Source organism: Bos taurus, chromosome 9 (genome assembly GCF_002263795.3).
Source record: "Bos taurus isolate L1 Dominette 01449 registration number 42190680 breed Hereford chromosome 9, ARS-UCD2.0, whole genome shotgun sequence".
Taxonomy (NCBI): Eukaryota; Metazoa; Chordata; class Mammalia; order Artiodactyla; family Bovidae; genus Bos; species Bos taurus.
Genome location: NC_037336.1, coordinates 25301903 through 25322451, shown reverse-complemented (window position 1 = coordinate 25322451; position 20549 = coordinate 25301903). Strand labels below are relative to the sequence as shown.

The 20549-nt window shown below is 39.2% G+C and overlaps 1 protein-coding gene across 7 annotated transcripts in view; it reads left to right on the top strand.

Annotated features, from left to right (window-relative positions):
• The first annotated feature begins 5118 nt into the window (after positions 1-5118).
• TRMT11 (tRNA methyltransferase 11 homolog) overlaps positions 5119-20549 on the top strand; it is a 62294-nt gene continuing 46863 nt past the window's right edge. For 4 of the 7 annotated variants that reach the window (XR_808669.4, XM_059889648.1, XM_010808391.4 and 1 more), the window contains exons 1-3: positions 5420-5513; positions 13880-13945; positions 15743-15816. Coding sequence is in view for 6 of the 7 variants with exons in the window: in XM_059889648.1 (XP_059745631.1) it covers positions 5442-5513; positions 13880-13945; positions 15743-15816 (212 nt within the window). In the remaining variant the exon portion in view is untranslated. Of the gene's footprint in view, positions 5514-5677; positions 5784-13879; positions 13946-15742; positions 15817-20549 lie in introns of all 7 variants that reach the window. The other 3 variants (XM_024996553.2, NM_001080273.2, XM_024996554.2) reach the window with 3 other exon arrangements.

The following is a 20549-nucleotide window of genomic DNA, read 5'->3' as shown; positions in this document are numbered from 1 at the left end:
TCTTTGATTCTCATTCTGGCTAGTAAGAGAGGAATATTTTCTTGTTATATTTTCTGAGAAAATATTTGCAGTGTTTTGCAAATTTATCACATAAATTCTCTTCCCAAAGGTGGGTGCGAAGAAGGCAAAACATGCTATTATCTCTGGTACCTGGGACTCAAAGCCCATCCATCATCCATGCCCCTGTCTCCTCGGCAGTGATTCTCAAACCTCATTGTGCATTCAAATCACCTCGTGGGCTCACTGAAAACAGACTACTGGGCCCTACACTGGAGTGTCTGATGTAGGGTGGGACAGGATTTTGCATTTCTGAGTGGTTCCCAGGTGATATGCTGATGGCTGCACAGTAAATAAAAACAGAGGAGTTTTTAAAAAATAACTGTGTTCAGGCCACATACCAGGCAAATTATAGAGTCTCTGGAGATAGATTCCAGGCTTTGTAGTTTTAAAAAGTCTTCAGGTAATTCCAGTGTGCAGTTAAACTGGAGAACCTGTGTCCTATGGGATTGAATAAACTTCTCTGGGCCCTATTACAGTAGATGTTCAAGAAAATCTTTCTCTGGGACCTGAAGCTAACTATATATGATTATTTTCCTACTCGTGGGAAGCAGCTAGGATCAAGAGATGGTGATTATTGGGAATTGTACCTAAATAAGAATCTGTGTGTGTGTTTTTTCCCCTAGGAAAGCTGCACACCTACTTAATATCTGCAAACAAATGGTGGCCCTAGTGGTAAAGAACCTGCCTTCTACTGCAGGAGATATAAGAGACAAGAGTTTGATCCCTGAGTTGGGAAGATCCTCTGGAGCAGGGCATGGCAACCCACTCCAGTATTCTTGCCTGGAGAATCCCACGGACAAAGGAGCCTGGTGGGCTACATTCCACAGGGTTTCAAAGGGTCAGACACAACTGAAGCAATTCAGCATGTACACTTGTCAAAAGCCTTTATTTAGATATCATATTTTGCTTCTTATATTTTAGGAAGGAAAGAAGGAAGCAAGAGAAGGAAAACGAGGAGGAAAAAAAAGAAAGACGAAAGATCTGGCTCAGATAAAGCACATGCACTGTGAACTTACGCCTAGTACACAAGTTCTGCCCAAGAGAAGTAATAAATGGCATTATATGGCAATAAATGGCATAATAAATGTACATAAATGTACAAAGATGTGCAGAGCCACCTGAGCTACAAAGCTGAAGCCTGGAGCAGTGCAGATGATACCCAGGTCTTGCATGGCCTTGTATTTGAAGTGGAGTAAAAGACTGAAACCATTTTTTCATATCTTGCAATTGATCTCATTGCAAACAAAAGAAATTAAGGACAGGCCCTAAGACGAAAGGCATCCCTAATTTTGGCAGCAGCCCCTAGGTCAGGCTCCTTTTGGAAAAATTGTTTTGATTTCATGCAGTTGCTCAGTTGGGGAGAGTTGGCTTCCAGCCTAACTCAATCACATCTGCCTGGAAGTATATGGCCCTTGATTATTTGAAAGTGGCAGGACGACCAAGAGAGAAGGCTGAATCTCCAGCCTGTTTCCCTTCACACTTTTTTCTATGCACAGATTGTGCTTCACAGGAAGCAAATTAGTTGGTCTAGTTTGCAACTGGGACTTCAGGTTTGTTCTGGGGAGTCTTTCGACCAGAAGATGGAATCTACTTTTATCCTCATCTAGAGATCTTGCTTGTTGGAAATTTAGCCTCCAGGAGCTGAGTTTGAACTCAGAGTCCCACTTTGTTTCGTTTTGTTTCCTGAAAGCAGCCAGTTTTTTTTTTTTTTTTCTCTTTTCTTCCTGAATTATCTTCATTAAGACTGACAATGCCGAGTATCCTTTTGAAATCCTGTGAAACAGAACTCCCTCAGGAATGCTTCATATAGTGAAGTTTTCACTTCTTATATGACTTGTTACAACAAATATGTACTTTTTGAACTGCTCAGAATCCCCTTGCTTTTAATTTGTTGCAAAAATCTAGCCTTAATACATACTTTTCTCCCTCTAATTGATTCACAATCCCTGTGGTTCTTTGCGACACCTAAACACTTTTCAAGTGTTAGATGTTCAGTTAGATGTATGGTCCCACTTCTGCTGCTGGGCCTGTTAACTCTCCTTTCCTAGCTTCACTATGTCCTACTAGTCTCAACACTGTAGTGACCTATTATAACCTGAACTCAAAATTCTCCTCTCCTGACTTCCCGGGAATACCTCTGGGTTTTTAATATGAGCAGCCTATCCCAGAAGCTCCAATCTCACAAGAGGAGCCGGGTCTCTAAGAGATCTGTCTGGATAGATGAAACAAAAATGGAGCTTTGGATCAGCTCCCAGAAGACAGAATTTGAACCTCTTAACTCCTTCCAGTACTTTTTTTTTTTTAGTTGGAGATGCAAACTATGATATATAGAATGAATAAACAGCAAGGTCCTACTGAATAACACAGGGAACTACATTCAATATCTGATAATAAACCATGGAAAAGGATATGAAAAAGAATATATATATATGTATAACTGAATCACTTTGCTGTACACAAGAAACTAACACAATACTGTAAATGAACTATACTTCAACAAAATGATTTTTTTTTTAAATTGTAAGTCTCTAGATGCTAGTTTGAACACCAAATTCCCAAATCCATACCTTCCTGCTGCTCCTTAACTACTCAAAAAGCCCCAAAATGTTGAAGAGTTCTAGCTGTGATTCCTCCAAAGGCAGTTTAATTGATCTCAGAGTAGTTTCACACTAACCTTAATGGTCTATGCAGGGTTAATTTCTATCTCCCCGGACCATGTAGCCAATGCTTTGAGATTCATGATGCAGATGCTCTCCTGCTCATTTCTGGAGTGAAGAATTAGTGGTGATTTAGTTATGAACCTTAGCTTAAAGGATCTCAACGTGAAAAATCTGTGAAACTTGAATTCATCTGGGTTCTCCTAGGGCCAGTATTCTCACTTGGTATTTCATCACAGCACCAAATCAACCAGCCATGAAAATCAGCATTTCTTTAAAACTTAAAAAGCTGTTCCATCAAAATCTCATGTATAGTATTTAATCATTCTGAGAAACTCGGGGGATAGGGGTTTATCAAGCACTGCACATCCTTGCCCTAACATTTCATCGGGTCTGTGCCTACCTTGGCCTCTTTTCTTAAAGGAGTCAACATCTCCCTTTTCACATCTAGTAGTTTTATTCCTCTCTGAAGCCTTGGCCAAGAGATGTTCAGAAGCTCACTTACTTCAAGTGGGCTTATCAAGACATTTTACCAAAAAAAAAAGTAGATGGCTTGTTAAGAGGAATTCTCATACAGTTTTTTTTACGAGAAGAAAAATATCCTTTTTTTTTTTTTGCCCTACACGTACTAAGTTGCTTCAGTCATGTCCAACTCTTTGCAACCCTATGGACAGTAGCCCGTCAGGCTTCTCTGTCCGTGGGATTCTTCAGGCAAGAATACTGGAGTGGGTTGCTATGCCCTTTCCCCAAGCCAGAGATCGAACCCACTTCTCTTACGTCTCCTGTATTGGCAGGTGGGTTCTTTACCACTAGCACCACCTGGGAAGCCCCTTTGCCCCATACAATTTATTAAACTCTTTATGTAAATTATCTCAATCAGAACAATCCCTTAAGCGAGGCAGTATTATTCCATTTCTGATAAAACAGCGTAAAAGAGGCAAAGAAATTTGCTTAAGAGCATATAGATGGTAAACAGTGGAACTGAAGTTTGAACCTAAGACTGACAACAGCCTATGCTCTTAATCAATTCCACTAAGCATCAGCTATGATCTTGGCACTTGATGGTGGGGATATGCAGAATACCAACCCTTCTGTACTTTGCACAATATTATGTACAATGTAAAACAGGTCTCAAATGCACAAAAGACTCAGTACCCTCAAAAGCAACAACATATACATAGAATATGTAAATTATTAGAACTTATGAACTATGTGCTATCAAATCTGTGCCAGTGTGAATAGTTAGAAGCAACTTACATCATTGTTTTAATATACAGTTGGCTGTGGACTTGTCACGTGAGCCTAACACCACAACTCAGGTACAGTTGATCCTTGAACAAAACCGTGTGGGTGGGGTCTTGGGGAAGGATTAGGGGTATTCAGCCCCTGCAAAATTGAAAATCTGTGTAAAAATTTATAGTTGGCCCTTCAACCTCTAATCTTGTAGTACTTTAGTACTCAGTGGAAAAACAACCACCACCACATATAACTGGACCCCAAGCAGTACAAATCCATCTTGTTCAAGGATCAGCCTTACTTACTTTGAGGAGGGCTTTCCTGGTGGCTCAGACAGTAAAGCGTCTGCCTACAATGCGAGAGACCCAGGTTCTAATCCCTGGGTCGGGAAGATCTCCTGGAGAAGGAAATGGTAACCTACTCCAGTATTCTTACCTGGAAAATCCCATGGACGAAGAAGCCTGGTAGGCTACAGTCCATGGGGTCCCAAAGACTCAGACAGGAGTGAGCTACTTCACTTTCACTTTGTTTTCTGTGAGGTACAGAATGGATTGTTGAGATGACCTCCGTCCTCAAGAGCTGACTCTAATTGGCTTACAAAGCAAGTATCTTTGAAAGTTACCGAAAATATAAAAAGCATACTAAATCTTGAGTGGGCCAGCTAAGTCAGTCCCCGAGCCTAAAGTGGTTGGAGAAGTCCGCACTGAAGTAAGTGAAATTTCAGTTCAGTTAGAACTCGGATTTGAAGAGTTGTAGGAGAAGGCAATGGCACCCCACTCCAGTACTTTTGCCTAGAAAATCCCGTGGATGGAGGAGCCTGAGTGGGCTGCAGTCCACGGGGTCGCTAAGAGTCGGACATGACTGAGCGACTTCACTTTCACTTTCCACTTTCATGCACTGGAGAAGGAAATGAAAACCCACTCCAGTGTTCTTGCCTGGAGAATCCCATGGACGGAGAAGCCTGGTAGGCTGCAGTCTATGGGGTCGCACAGAGTCGGACACGACTGAGCGACTTCACTTTCACTTTTTACTTTCATGCATTGGAGAAGGAAATGGCAACACACTCCATTGTTCTTGCCTGGAGAATCCCAGGGACGGGGGAGCCTGGTGGGCTGCCGTCTATGGGGTCACACAGAGTCGGACACGACTGAAGTGACTTAGCAGTAGCAGCAGGGAAAGTTAAAAGTACATTTCAGGTGGAGGATCACTGGGAACTACACTGTCTCATCGCAACCTGCTCTGGAACACAACGCAGCAATCACACAAGCACCTAGTACAAGGTGGCCTCAACCAGCGCGCACCTAGTACCAGAGGAAGCCTCCCCTGGAGCCGCAGGGTTCAAATTCCAACAGCTGGGAAACACGGGACAGTGCCCCGCTCGCCTTACTCCCGCTTCCGGCTCAGACTCCGCCCCCAGCGGAAGTGGTGTGTGGGGGAAGAAAGCGATGAGACACTCTGGACCGCGCAGGCGTGTTGTGGGTTGCTGCGATGGCGCCGCCGGGTATCTTGAACAGGTATCTTCTGCTCATGGCACAGGAGCACCTGGAGTTCCGCCTTCCGGTGAGCCCGCAGTGCCGTCCACTGCTTCTGGCTGGAGACGACGGCGCGGTGGGGATTGATGTGCGGGTGGAGGCGACCCGCGCAGTCTGAGCCCGCGGGGATTGGGGGTCTGTGCTTGTCGGGGAGATGACTCGTCCCCTCCAATCCTTCGGCCCCTGGGACAGGTCTGAGCTCCGCGGAGGATGTGAGAGAGAAGTCCGAAACAGCTTCACATCCTCGCTAAGCATATTTATTCATTCTTCTGTCCTTGTGCCAGTTAACCGGAGTTAGGTAGGTGAAATGGCAACCTACCCCAGTATTCTTGCCTAGAGAATCCCGTGGACAGAGGAGCCTGGTGGGCTGCTGTCCATAGGGTCGCACAGTCGGACACGACTGAAGCGACTTAGCATGTATGCATGCATTGGAGAAGGAAATGGCACCCCACTCCAGTACTCTTGCCTGGAAAATCCCATGGACGGAGGAACCTGGTAGGCTGCAGTCCATGAGGTCGCGAAGAGTCGGATACGACTGAGTGACTTTACTTTGACTTTTCACTTTCATGCATTGGAGAAGGAAATGGCAACCCACTCCAGTGTTTTTGCCTGGAGAATCCCGGGGACGGGGGAGCCTGGTGGGCTGCCGTCCAAGGGGTCGCACAGAGTCGGACACGACTGAAGCGACTTAGCAGCAGCAGCAGCAGGTAGGTGAATACGAGTGGTCCTCTTCCTGCTGGAGCTTTTCGTCTATGGGAAAATAGAGACAGCGGACAGAAATGCTTAGGGTAGTATTCTAAGTATCGAATATGCGGCTCAAATTTCATGGGGGTTGGAGTAGTGGTGGTGAATTTGGGTGCTAGGGTTGAATGATGAAAAGTTGGGGAAATTTTTTATTCATTCAAGAAAGATTTTCAGAATACGTGTAATAGAATGTGCTGGACGCTGGGGATATAATGACGACAAGAGTTTCTGTCTTCACGGAGTTTACCGTTTAGGATAAAGGGTGACCAGATGCGTAAACAGAGCATTATGAAATAACTTTGGTAAGTGCAGTGATAGACACGCAGTGAAATACCAGCATATGGAAGGGAAATCTGAGGGGTGGGGGATGTTGGCCATTGAGATGGCTTTCAGGAGGGTATAACACTTGAGCTGTAACTTAAAAGATGAGTAGAAGTTAGCCAGGCCAGGGAGAGACACAAGTAAATTAGAATTACAAGCTATTCATTATTACTGAATTACCAAATATGTAGCAAAGAATGACAAGAGAGTGGAAGAGAAGGATTGTTGTTGTAGTGTCTTAAGTTGTGTCCAAGTCTTTAGCGACCCCATGGACTCTAGCCCACCAGGCTCCTCTGTCCTGGGATTTCCCAGGCTAGAATACTGGAGTGCATAGCCATTTCCTTCTCCATGGGATCTTCCCAACCCAGGGGTTGAACCCGTGTCTCCTGCATTGGCAGGCGAATTCTTTACCTCTGCCTGGGAGAGAAGGGTCAGTTCAGTTCCCTCAGTAGTGTCCCAACTCTTTGCGATCCCATGGATTACAGCATACCAGGCTTCCCTCTCCATCACAAACTCCTGGAGCTTGCTCAAACTCACGTCCATCGCATCAGTGATGCCATCCAACCATCTCATCCTCTGTCATCCCCTTCTCCTGCCTTCAGTCTTTACCAGCATCAGGGTCTTTTCCAATGAGTCAGTTCTTCACGGCCAATATATTGGAGAGAAGGGTAGGGTTCATAAAATGCAAAGCCTTAAATACTCTGGAACTTGGAGATTTTATTGAAGAATTTTAAGTAAGGAAGTGACAAAATCAGATTTTTTAAAAATCACTTTGGAAGCAGTACGGAGGATGGATTTGAGGGTAATCAGGAGCTAGGAGTTGAGTCTGTTGGAATAGTCTTGTTAATAAATTAAGAAAGCCTTAATTAGGGCAAGGAATAAGATGACTGTATACATTGGGACAACATTTAGGTGATAAAATCATCAGGGTTTGATGATGAGGGTTGACGGTTAGATGATTGGTTGAAGGTGGGGGGAAGAGGGATCAATCAAGGATGAGTCCTGGGATGGATATCAAGGTGTTTCTGTTTAAAATAGCACGGGCAGAAGTAAGATTTCAATTTTGGTTATGCTGAATTTGATATGCTTGTGTAACACCAAACAGACATGACGAGGCAGTGAATATGAGTATGCATGGATCTTAATATAGCTGCATGGACTGGTAACTAACATTTAGAAGTCTTTTGCATATGAACTCTAGGAGAGAGAACGAAATTATTCAGAGAAAGCATAGCATCAAAAAAAGCAGTAGGCCAAATACAGCATTGGAAGCATTGATGTTAAGGGGAAGTGGGAAAAGAAGGTCATGAGGAAAATAGGCAAGCGTCAGAATAGGAAGAGAGTTGTTCTTGTTGTTGTTCAGTCTCCAAGTTGTGTCCGACTCTTTGCGAACCCATTAACTGCAGCACGCTAGGCTTCTCTGTCCTTCACTCTTTCCTGGAATTTGCTCAGACTCATATCCATTAAGCCAGTGATGCCCTCCAACCATCTCATCCTCTGTCACCTCCTCCTCTTCTTGCCTTCAACTTTTGCAGTATCAGGGTCTTTTCCAGTGAGTCGACTCTTCATATCAGGTGGCCAAAGCATTGGAGCTTCAGCATCAGTCCTTCTAGTGAATATTTAGGGTTGATTTCCTTTAGGATTGACTGGATTGCTCTTCTTGCAGTCCAGGGCACTCTCAAGAGTCTTCTCCAGCACCAAAGTTCAAAAGCATCAATTCTTCAGCACTTAGCCTTTGTGGTCCAACTCTTACATCCATAAATGACTACTGGAAAAACCATAGCTTTGACTGTATGGACATTTGTCGGCGAATTGATGTCTCTGTTTTTTAATGTGAGACCAAAGAAATCAAGAGGATAAAGCTTTAGGGTTTTTCTAGAGTGGTTGTATAGTTTTAGGAAGAAATAGATTACTTGGTTTAGTGATCACTAGAAAATGAGAAAGCAGAGATAGACTGCTCTTAACACAAGAATGGAAAGTAAGAGATTGGTTAACAGTTTGAGGGAGACCTAGAGTTGAGGGAGAATCCCTTTCCCTGTTGGAGAAATTGCTGTTTGACGGCTGGAGGGAAGGGGAAAGTGGGTATAAGGACACAGCTGGAGGTGTTGGCCTTTCCACAGGAGGGAGCTTGGGCAGAGGAGACTTAGAGCAGGTGAGGGTAGTTGCCTGAAGGGCTATTTTCTAGGTAATGAATGAGTCAAGGTACTTTCTTGAAAGATAGAGGACCAAGCAGTTGAATGGAGAAATTGAGAAAACTTTGAAACAATCTTGAGAGCAAAGAGGGAACTGATGAGCTAAACTATTAGGTAGAGAGGGACTCGCGTGTTAGAGTGATGTGGAAAACTCAGCTGGGGTGAAGAGCACATATTTGTAATTGTGCCAGGATTCTGTGATTCTCTTCAGTTGTGTTCAGTCCACTGGCCTTACGAGTTTCCAAGGAAGACTGCTGCATTCATTCAGGACTAATGTGTGGCTGAGCAGGTGCACCGGCGAGATGAGGTGCAAGGGCATAGAGTCTCATGGAGGAAGTAATATTTTAGTTAGATCTTAATTGATGAGGAAGATACTCTGGGGATGAAGAGGACTCAAGAGCCCACTTCACTGAGAAAAGAAAGCAAGTGTAGAGGCCTGGAGGGGTGGTTGTTTATGGTGGTTTGGGTGTGGGTTGTATGGGGAAGGAGGATGAAGTAATGGACAGTGAGGCTAGAGAGGTGGCAAGGATCCAGATTCTGAAGTGTTTTGAAACTGTTGGAAGTAATTTGGATTTTATTTTAGATCATGGAGAACCACTGGCTTTTTTTTTTTTTAATTTCCTTTTTAAGCCAAGAAGTAACAAACTTTTTTCCTTTTTAAATCATGAAGTGACTAGCAGTCATTTGTGTTTTAAAAAGTAACTCTGGAGTCCCAGAGAAGGGATACCACTTAGAATCCTCTAGGATTCTAATCCACCAGGGTGGAAACTAGAGAGCAGCCAAGGAGGTGAGTGCCTGTAGTCAGGTAATGCAGGGAGAATGGCGTGGTTAGGCTGCAGTCTTAAAAACAGCATCCCTAGTAGTTGCTGATTGTTTACCTGTTTCTTCTTTCTTAAGTTCTTCTTAGTATCTTTCCTTTGTGCCAGTTCCATCTCCCCAGAACTCAATCTTTTTTCTGTCTCCATTGTCCTAAGGCTGAAACTCTAGTCTGGTGTTTAAAGCCTGCCATTGCATGATTTTCTTCTCTGCGTCCTCCCACGACCTCTGCCACAAACAGCGCAGCCAGATACCCTTCCCTGTCATTCCCACCATCTTGTTTGGGTCTTTCCTGTACCACTCTTCAGTCTATTGATTTTATATAGTCAGTGTTCATTTAGATTTGCCCACATACTTGTTTATTTTAGATTTCATGATTTTTTTTTTACTTGATTCTTTTTCAGATATGCAGTTTCTTTTTTTTTAATCCTCTGCCCAAATTCTTAATTTTGTCTTTTATCTTCTTCAATATAGAAAGCACTGCTGTGTTAAAATATGTAATTGATAAAAGGGGTCCTGTGGGTCAGTTTCTTTCATGTATTGTTTCTCTTGCTGCTTTTTCATATGTGTGCTGGGTGTTTTTAAAATACATGCCAGATATATTTGAAAATTTATGTAAAAAAAGAAATGAATACTGGGATGATGCAAATGCTTTTGAAGATAGGAGCATTAAAACTCCATTAACACTCCAGGATCGCTTCAGGCCTCGAGTTCTGTCTCTGCTCTGATTTGCACGCACTTGATAATATGCATAGGTTTGGGGGATTCCAGTCTGAACTGAGTGGTTTTATCAAACTTTCTTTCCTTCCCATTGTTGGCCCTGTGCTCTTTTTTGTTCTTCTGGCTCCATTAAGCTGTCCACCTTCACCGCTACTCTTGGATTTGATTTATTTCCCAGGGAAAGAGTGACTATACCTTGAGATATCTGTCCTGTCCTGGATCTTGATTTGGTAATTCTTGTAATCTCTCATGCCTTCAAGTAGAGGTCATTTTTTTTTTTTTTAATTCTTCTCAACGGGAGGCTTAATCTGAGTTACCTGAATTAGATTTGAATTGAATTGCCATCACTCAAAGTTCTCTTTCTGTATAGATTCTCCCTGTGTTTCAGGGCTTAAAGTGAGTTTCCATTGAAAGTTTTCTTCTAAAACTGAAGCAATCTTTTCTTCCTTTGTACTCTAGTATATTATTATTGTGTTTTGTCTTTTTTTTTTTTTTGCTTCTTTAAGGGCATTTACTGTTGTACACCTCACATTTCAGTTACTATTAAATGTTAGTTCTACTAGACCCTAGCTCCCTCAGGGTCTTTACACAGCTCAGTGAATCTTTACACAGCTCAACGCCTTGCATATATTAGTCATTTAATAAATATTGAATTGAGTGAAATAGGATCTCTTTGGGGAAGGCAATCAAGCACGCTTTTGGACCCATCTCCTATGTTAGAGGGCTTCCCAGATGGCATCGTGGTAAAGAACCTGCCCGCCAATGCAGGAGGCACAAGAGATGTGAGTTTGATCCCTGGATGGCAAAGATCCCCTGGAGAAGGCAGTGGCTACCCACTCAAGTATTCTTGTCTGAAGAATTCTATGGACAGAGGAGCCTGGCGGGCTACAGTCCATGGGGTGGCAAAGAGTTGGGTTTGACTGAGTGTGCATGCGTGCGTGCACACACACACATTATTAGAACTGCTAGACAGGAAAGCTGTAATGAGTAGCAGCCTATGTGATTTAAAGTGAAAGATTAAGAGTGCAAATATGGTTCTGGTTTTACCTCTGTGCAGTTAATCAGGGCTAGTTTTAGTTGGCAGCTGCCTTATTGTACTAAAAGTAAAGTTTAGGCACCTGGATTTTACTGCTGGTTCTGAAGCAAACTAAATGGATGAAAAAGTGAGTGGCTAAAAGAACTGCAAAGCTCGTGTGAATTAATGCATCAGGTATGCCCCAGATCATGCCATATTTTTGTATCCAGTGTCTAAATTCTTTGTTCCTGATGTAAAAAGATTAACTGAAAAGTAAATTTGCCATGTGATGAATAAAAATTTTGTTTTGCTTTTTCCAAGTAGATTGATGTGGTAGTTTTAATACGTGTTTTGCTTTTCAGTTCGAAACATGGATTATCACGTTTACTCTGACTTTTAAATCATTTCTTAGATTTTGGGTAATGGTGCTAATCCTATGCCGTAAAATTTTGAATGATCCTCACTTTTTTTTTATGCTTAGAACCTTTGTGCTTTAACCTGTTGTTCATTTCTAACTGTATTCCAAGAGCAGCAAACTTTCATGTTTTGAAAGTATGTTATGAATGTGTGAATTCATATTCATAATATGCTTCAATAAGGAGTGAACAATTATCATTCTTGCCAAGAAACAGTCTATAACTTCATTTTTCTTTTAAGTAGTATAATTGTCAGTCTTGCTTGCTTTCTTGACCCACTGAACTTCAAGGACAGTGTTGTGGTGATCACTATCTTGATTCATTCAGTTATAGCCTAGGTTCTTTGCTCTTTTCATTACAGATCTCCTTAACCTTTTGAGGTAGCTGATTCCTGTTTCATTGATGAGGGAACTGGGAGTTGAGGGAGTTAAGATTCTTGTATAAAATCACATAGCTGCCATTTGGAAGAACTGGAAACCAAATTGTGGCCTGCCTCCAAGGTCGAATGATGCCTCCTGTTTAAATTTGTGTCACCTATGTTGCAAAATAACTGTTGGACTACCTTGAGTGATTTCCTGATAGTCTGTGCTAGTTCTTGGTCTGTCCATATGATTCCGGTGAATGCAGCACCTTCTAGTACCTGGGATTAAAAAAAAAGATTCGTTGCACAGACAAAAGGAAAAACAGATAAGGCGCTAGCTGTGCAAACCTCCCATTCTTCTTGGTCTGGAGGTGGAGGGCTTTCACAGTCTGGGTGTACTTTCTCCCAGGGTGACCAGGGCTCGTGGACTCAGTGTTAATTCTTCCTTCCCGTGCCTGAGAGGAAAGGGGATTGTAGGCACCCTCTCATTGGGTTTCATCCTGTGTAAGACCTCCCCAGCAGAGTGGGAGTCTGCCTGCTTTATGTTATTTGAGGAAGGTAAAATTTGTTAGCAGCACGAATTAGAAAGTTTGTATTCTCATCTTGTGTTTACCAGTACAAAGTATTTGCTTCATAGGCCATATGAACTATCTGAACAGATTTCAACTTTGCATACTTGATGTTTTTAAAGTACCTGTTGTATTCTCTTTCTAGTTCTGTAATTTTATCCAGAAAGGATAAAAAGTACCATAACTTGTACTTATTCAATTAATCTATAGTTATGCTCCCTAATAATCACTTTTCTTTTTTTTTTTAATTCAATATATATTTATTCATCTAATTAGCTGGACAAGACAGTGAACTTAGTCTGTAAAGTATTCTCTTCTGACATTTGGTAAAATTCTATTATTGGTCTTCATTAATCATAAATTAATACATAACTAATGATTTTATTTTCTAGAGAAAGAATAGTTCCAAATACAGCTTGTAAACATACATTAAAAATAATTTTCTATCCAAGTAGTCAAAAAATTAAAACTTTAACAGAAGTGCTATTTTTCATATATTTAATGAATTAAAAGCAGTACAGCATCCAGTTGAACAGTAGTGAAGGCAAATTGATACTCTCACTTTATAACTTAGAACAATTCTTTAAGAAAGTATTATGACCATATGTACTTTAAGAAGCCATACAACTTTCCACATCTCTGGGTATAATATCGTTGTTTATTGCATCTCTATCTTAAAGAAACAATCTAAAATTTGGAAAAAGCCAGATATTTATGAAAATGAGTATTTAGCCTTTTAAACTGATAAAATTTAGAAAACACCTAAGTGTTCAACATATAGTATATTGTTTCCTACTGAAAAACTTGTAATCCTAATGCCAAGGAGAAAAATGTTTATGAAATTAATATTTAAAGGGAAGAAGAGTCCTAAACCTCATTACAAACATGTTATTTCCTTTCTGAACATCCTCAAATCATCTAATGGTTTTATTTTTATTGATCCATTGTCAGATACCATTTTTTGCAATCTGCTTTTTCCTTTTCAGAAATCAGGGCATTTTCTCAGAATCTTTTGACAACTTTTTTTTTTCCTGAAATTTCTCAGAAATTGCTTCCCATGGTTGTGACTGTAAAATATTTTCAGAACCCAGAGTTATAATTTGTCTGGTATTGACATTTTAGCCCTTTAGGTAGATAATCAACCCCCTCTCTCTTTTTTCTTAATTGTGTTAATAAATGTGTTTTATTATACTTCTAAGTTCCATGTGTTCAAATGTATTCTCTAATATTTTCAATATAGGAGATAAAGTCTTTGCTTTCACTTTTTGGAGGTCAATTCATCAGTAGTCAGGAAACTTATGGAAAGGTAAGTTGAATTTATATTTTTTATTAGACCTATATATATAGTATCCTTAGAAATCTTAAATTTATATAGTTACTTGTGTCTGTTTTTAAGGGCAGTTGAATAAAAAGGATATTTTGGGGAAATTTTTGTTTTGGAAAGTTAGATTTATCTCCAATTTTCACTTTATTAGTTTTTAAATTTTACTTTGGTAGTCTACCATAATTTTTATCTGTCCCTTTATTGAAAAGAGGTCTGTCCTCTGTTGATGAGGTATAATTAGAATTTAGCTGCTTTCAGACTTATTTTTGGTACTCACTTTATAATTTTAAATTAATTATGCATATGTGAAATTGTGAGTTTATGAGCCATATGTTTGGGTTTGACAGTTTATCAGTGTATTGGGAAGTTTAAAAAACAAAAAAAATCATTTACAGTTCTTCTTTGACGTGACTTATAATTTGGCGAGACTGCCTTCTAGTCTTTTGATATATGTTTTCCCCCTTCGTTGTAATACTAGCAATGAACTTCTGGATCTCTTTTTCATTTGATAGCATTAATATAGTCACATATAATATAATCACATATATAATATAGTCACATATAATATAGTCACTCTGCTTAGCATTGATTACTAACAGGACTGTGTATTTTTCCATCAGTTAACTCAACCATAATTTATCTAATGATTTCACTTAATTCAGCTTGCTTTAAAATTTTTCCTAATAAAAATAATACTAAGGTTACTGTCTTTTCCCTGTTTGGGTTATTTTGAATTTTTTTGTAGGATAGTATAAAAATTGGAATCAAGACTGGGTCTGGCAGGGAGGTCTTCTCATAAAAAGTGAGAGAACTTAAATTGAAAGTTCTCTGGTATTGGACTTTTACACCTGAAGTGAAGTCAAGTCGCTCAGTCGTGTCCGACTCTTTGCGACCCCATGGACTGTAGCCTACCAGGGTCCTCCCATGGGATTTTCCAGGCAAGAGTACTGGAGTGGGTTGCCATTTCCTTCTCCAGAGGATCTTCCCCACCCAGGGATCGAACCCGGGTCTCCTGCATTGTAGGCAGACGCTTTACCGTCCGAGCCACCAGGGAAGTGAACTTCAATTATTGATGGAGGAGGAAAGGAGAGAGCGTGTGGATATAATTGGGTGAGGGGGATGAACTGAGGTTGGGGTCCTGCTACATATTGCTGCATTCTGGCAAGTGGTTATCTGGGGGGAGCACAAAGATGCCTATAATCTTGGGTATTAAAACCCCCTGATGCACTTGGAACTTTTTTCCTTGGATAAAATAATAAATGATAATTGAATAATATACTCTATATAATTTTTCATCATAGTTATTGCAGAGACCCCACCCTCTTAGGTGGCCAAAGCTAGCTAGAAAAAAAAAAAGATGATTCAGACATATATTACTTAGTAATTCAAAACAAAATAGCTGTATTATAAGAAAATTTTAGCAACAATAAAAAATATTCTGAGATTATACTTAAGGGTAAAATGTGCATTAATTCTTGGTCATAATACATATGAGCAAACATGAAATTAACCTTAAGTTTAAATAACCTTAAATTTCCGGTAAAAAATGTTTTCATTTATATGATCATTTTAAAAAGAATTCTGATTTTGTACTGTATTATCCTAACAGGTTACCTATTAATTAATTTTTTTTCCACTATTGGAGCAGTTTTTATTTTGGTTAGTGTCAGATTAGATATTGTCACATAAAAGTAGCAAATAGGAATTTCTTCTTACTGACTTCTTAAATAAGGTCATAAAACCACTTAGAAGTAAGTTGTATATTATTATTTCTTTCAGTCTCCTTTTTGGATTCTTAGCATTCCCTCTGAGGATATTGCCAGAAACTTAATGAAACGGACAGTGTGTGCCAAGTAAGAAAAACTTATTATGTTCTCCTGCATGAGTGTAAGCTGGACTTCTCGTAACTACTCTGTTCTTTCGCTATATTGGCAGAAAGTAGAAGGGGTTGATTGTTGTGAGCCCAGTTTAGCTTGTAGTTATGTGTATTTGCCACTGGATGGTGGTAAGAGAACAGAGGAGAGTTACCTACTGAAACTGTGGATGAGAGAATCTCAGATGATGAAATGCAGAAACACGTGCTTTAGAATAATTTTTTTAAACTTCTATATTAAGCAAGCATATGGTTTAAGATGTAAATGCTATGTTATTACATAGGAAAAATGCCACATTTAATTATAACCAAAGTATTGAAAGCCTAAAAATCTTTTTCTTATATATGGTTTTTAATTAGATGAACAGATCGGTGAAGTGTAAGATGACAAAAAATGAAGCCTACCATAAAATATGTTTTACTGTTTTATTTGTTAGTGTAGTTCTGATTATAATATCTTGATGTGAATTAAAATAATGATGTCATTCTTGTTTATCCTGCCTGAGTGTTTTCTGGCTTTCATCATTAGTATCTATTCTTCCTTCCTTCTTGTTTCGTTGTTGGAAAAATCTGTCTTTGGGTTTGGAAATTAAACTGCATTTTCAATTAGCATTTTAAAATTGAAAAACTTATGCTATCCTTGCTTTTTTTTTTTTAACACTCCTCTTCAACTCCCTGAAGATTTTGACAGATTTCTGAGAAATTCCTTCTTTTTGCTTGGAAATTATACTTAATAATGCAGTGCAAATAAGAATTTACATATATCTAGTTTTGTTAATATGGTTAGCAATGCTTTATTATTGAGTAGATTACAACCCCCATATAATTGAGGGCAGGAGGAGAAGGGGGCAACAGAGGATGAGGTGGTTGGATGGCATCACCAAGTCAATGGACACGAGTTTGAGCAAACTCCAGGAGATGGACAGGAAAGCCTGGCATGCTGCAATCCATGGGGTCCCAAAGAGTAGGACATGACTTGGTGACTTAACAACAATTGAAAACTAGCTGCATTGCTCAGTCTAATCTCATAAATTGAAGCTTGTTAATGAGTTTTACTTAGTCAATAAAAATGACCAGAAAATGGAAACAGAACTAAAAAACATGTCATTTGAGTAATTATCACTGTATGTTAGCATATTAAAATTTATGGCTCTGAGAGATGTTTGAATTCCAAAGATAAATCTTATAGGCTTAAAATAGCTTACTGAGAACCAGATTTATATGCTTCCTTCATAGCTCATATCTTTGATGAATGCATTTGAGTAATGGTACAGTAAATAGTTGTGTAATACTTGTGTAACTTTATGAAATAATATCCCTGGCCGCTTTTTCAGTTCAGTTCAGTTGCTCAGTCGTGTCTGACTGTGACCCCATGGACTATAGCACGCTGGGCTTCCCTGTCCATCACCAACTCTCGGAGGTTGCTCAGACTCATGTGCATTGAGTCAGTGATGCCGTCCAACCATCTCATCCTCTGTCATCTCCTTCTCCTCCTGCCTTCAGTCTTTCCCAGCATCAGGGTCTTTTTTAGAGAGTCGGTTCTTCGCATCAGGTGGCCGAAATATCGGAGCTTCAGCTTCAGCATCAGTCCTTCCAATAAATATTCAGGACTGATATAGGATGGACTGGTTGAATTTCCTTGCAGTCCAAGGGACTCTCAAGTCTTCTCCACCACAGTTCAAAAGCATCAGTTCTTTGGTGCTTAGCTTTCTTTATGGTCCAACTCTCACATCCATACTTGATTACTGGAAAAACCATAGCTTTAACTATATGGACCTTTGTTGGCAAAGTAATGTCTTTGCTTTTCAGTATGCTGTCTAGGCTGGTCATAGCTTTTCTTCCATGGAGTAAGCGTCTTTTAATTTCATGGCTGCAGTCACCATCTACAGTGATAATGAAGCCCAAGAAAAGAAAGTCTCTCACTGTTTCCATTGTTTCACCATCTATTTGCCATGAAGTGATGGGACTGGATACCATGATCTTAGTTTTTTGAGTTTTAAGCCAGCTTTTTCACTTTCCTCTTTCACGTCATTAAGAGGCTTTTTAGTTCCTCTTCACTTTTCTGCCATAAGGGTGGTATCATCAGCATATCTGAGGTTATTGATATTTCTCCCAGCAATCTTGATTCCAGCTTCAGCTTCATCCAACCTGGCATTTCTCATGATGTACTCTGCATATAAGTTAAATAAGCAGGGTGACAGTATATAGCCTTGACATACTCCTTTCCCAATTTTGAACCAGTATTGTTGCATGTCTGGTTCTAACTGTTCCTTCTTCACCTGCAAACAGATTTCTCAGGAGGCAGGTAAGGTGGTCCCGTATTCCTGTCTCTTGAAGAATTTTCCACAGTTGTTATCCACACAGTCAAAGGCTTTAGCATAGTCAGTGAAGCAGAAGTAGATGTTTTTCTGGTATTCTCTTGCTTTTTTGTTGCTCCAACAGATGTTGACAGTTTGATCTTTGGTTCCTCTGACTTTTCTAAATCCAGCTTAAACATCTGGAAGTTCTCAGTTCACATAGTGTTGAAGCCTAGCTTGGAGAATTTTGAGCATTACTTTGCTAGCGTGTGAGATGAGTGCAATTGTGCAGTACTTTGAACATTCTTTGGCATTGCCTTTCTTTGGGATTAGAATGAAAACTGACCTTTTTCAGTCCTTTGGTCAGTGTTGAGTTTTCCAAATTTTCTGGCATATTGGGTGCAGCACTTTCACAGCATCATCTTTTAGGATTTGAAATAGCTCAGCTGGAATTCTATCATCCCCACTAGCTTTGTTCATCATAGTGATACTTCGTAAGGCCCACTTGACTTCCCTTTTTAGTCTTTGTATATTTTTCATGGTTGAGGGTATACCTTAAGTGATAACTAAGTAAAAGTAGTATCACTGTGGAGGCCTTCTCCCTATAATTAATAGGTAAAGGGGAAGTCATTTTCAGAGGATAAAATTGACAATCCTAATTGTAGCATTAATTATTCTTGAATAACAGACATTAGAAGTGTGTATTCAAAACTCACTTAGATTCAGATTTTTTTGTGGTAGAATAGGGATTGAAAGTTGATTTTATTTGACTTATTTTTAACATGCACTGGTTTTTTTTTTTTTTAGCATATTACAGAGTGAAAAATATAACAAATGCCTAGGTACCTATCTTGTTAAATCTCAACATTTTGGGGTAATTTGCCACAATTTTTTAAAAAAATAAACCATTACAGAAATGATTGGTGCTCCCTGTGTACACTTCCCAGTTCTAACCCTCCTTCCTTCAAAGGATAGTTTCTTAAAGCATTATTTGTGAGAAAGGTTTCATTATTATTGCTATAATCAGTGAAATATTTTTGATCATACGGATATTAATAAGTTGACGCCATGCTTATTTATATAGCAGCCATGGGAAATGTAGCAATCCATTTAAGTTTTCTAATGTCTAAAATAGGAATCATAATAGTGCAGTCATATATATGGAAACAGTTTACTATGAAAATCTAAATCATAAAAGGTGTTAGTCCAGTGTGCCAGTTATAATGGAAGCTTATGATGTTATATATTGAATATTTTTATTTTTCCATTTACATATAAATTTATTATATGTATATAAATTATATGTTATATAAATTCTTTCTGAAAGAGGATATGGAGTATTATTTTTACTGAATCTGGGTTGTCACTCCAAGCATTAGTTCCTTTATTATTACTGTATAATAGTTCATTAGGGATAATTATGAATTGTGGCATTGTCTGTGCCTTTCCTGAATGGCCTGGAGTTCTTGTCTTTTTGCATAGAGAAGTGATGTATGGATTCTGGAGTCAGATGGATTGGGGTTTGAATCCTACCTTACAAATTGCTATATGACTTGAGAGAGTCATTTAATCTTTTTGTACCTCAGTTTCCTCACTGGTTAAATGGATGATGATACTGATAGCTACCTCAGGATTCCTATTAGGAATACCTGAATTAATATTAAATGGCCTTAAAACAGTCCCTGGTACTTTGCGTTATATTAAGTGTTAGCTCTTACTTAGCTGAGTAAGAGTAGTATAATTGTAGAGGCCCTGTTTCTATAAATTCAGTACAAGGGAAAGGAGGAATTCATTTTCAAAGGATAATATTTGCAGTCCTGAGAGCAGCATTTTTTCTAATCATAAAGTAGTTGATTTTAGATGCACAAAACTGTAATATATAGATCAAGTTTCATTACAACTGATTCTAAAAGTGGTTTCGTTGATTGCAATAAAATTTTGCTTAATTTTTTTTATTCCCTAAAATAGATATAAACGAGATTTTTTTCATAATAAGAATTTTTTATTTAAAAGTAACAATTACTAAGTGTTATCAAATATGGCTAGATATTAATGGTAACATTTTTATCCATTTTTCCTTTTATGTAGAAGACATTGGGAAAGATTGAATTTTCTGCACTTTATAACTGTTTCATTAAAAGAAGTGATTTTTATGGCATCATTTGTGTTCTAGTTTTAAAAAAAATGAAATGATAATGGTGAAGACTTCGAAAAAGATCTTGACTTACAAATTCTTCTTCTGTGTAAAGTTCAACTTGTGTTTGTAATTTAGACTTAAGCTATATTTGTTTTCAGGATACGTATTTCTCATTTAATAGCTTAGAAACATAGGCAGTAATTGTTTTGGTGGAGCGAGCATAAAGAACCAATGAAATAACTGTTACATATTACTGTATGAACTAACTTTTTTTACTGA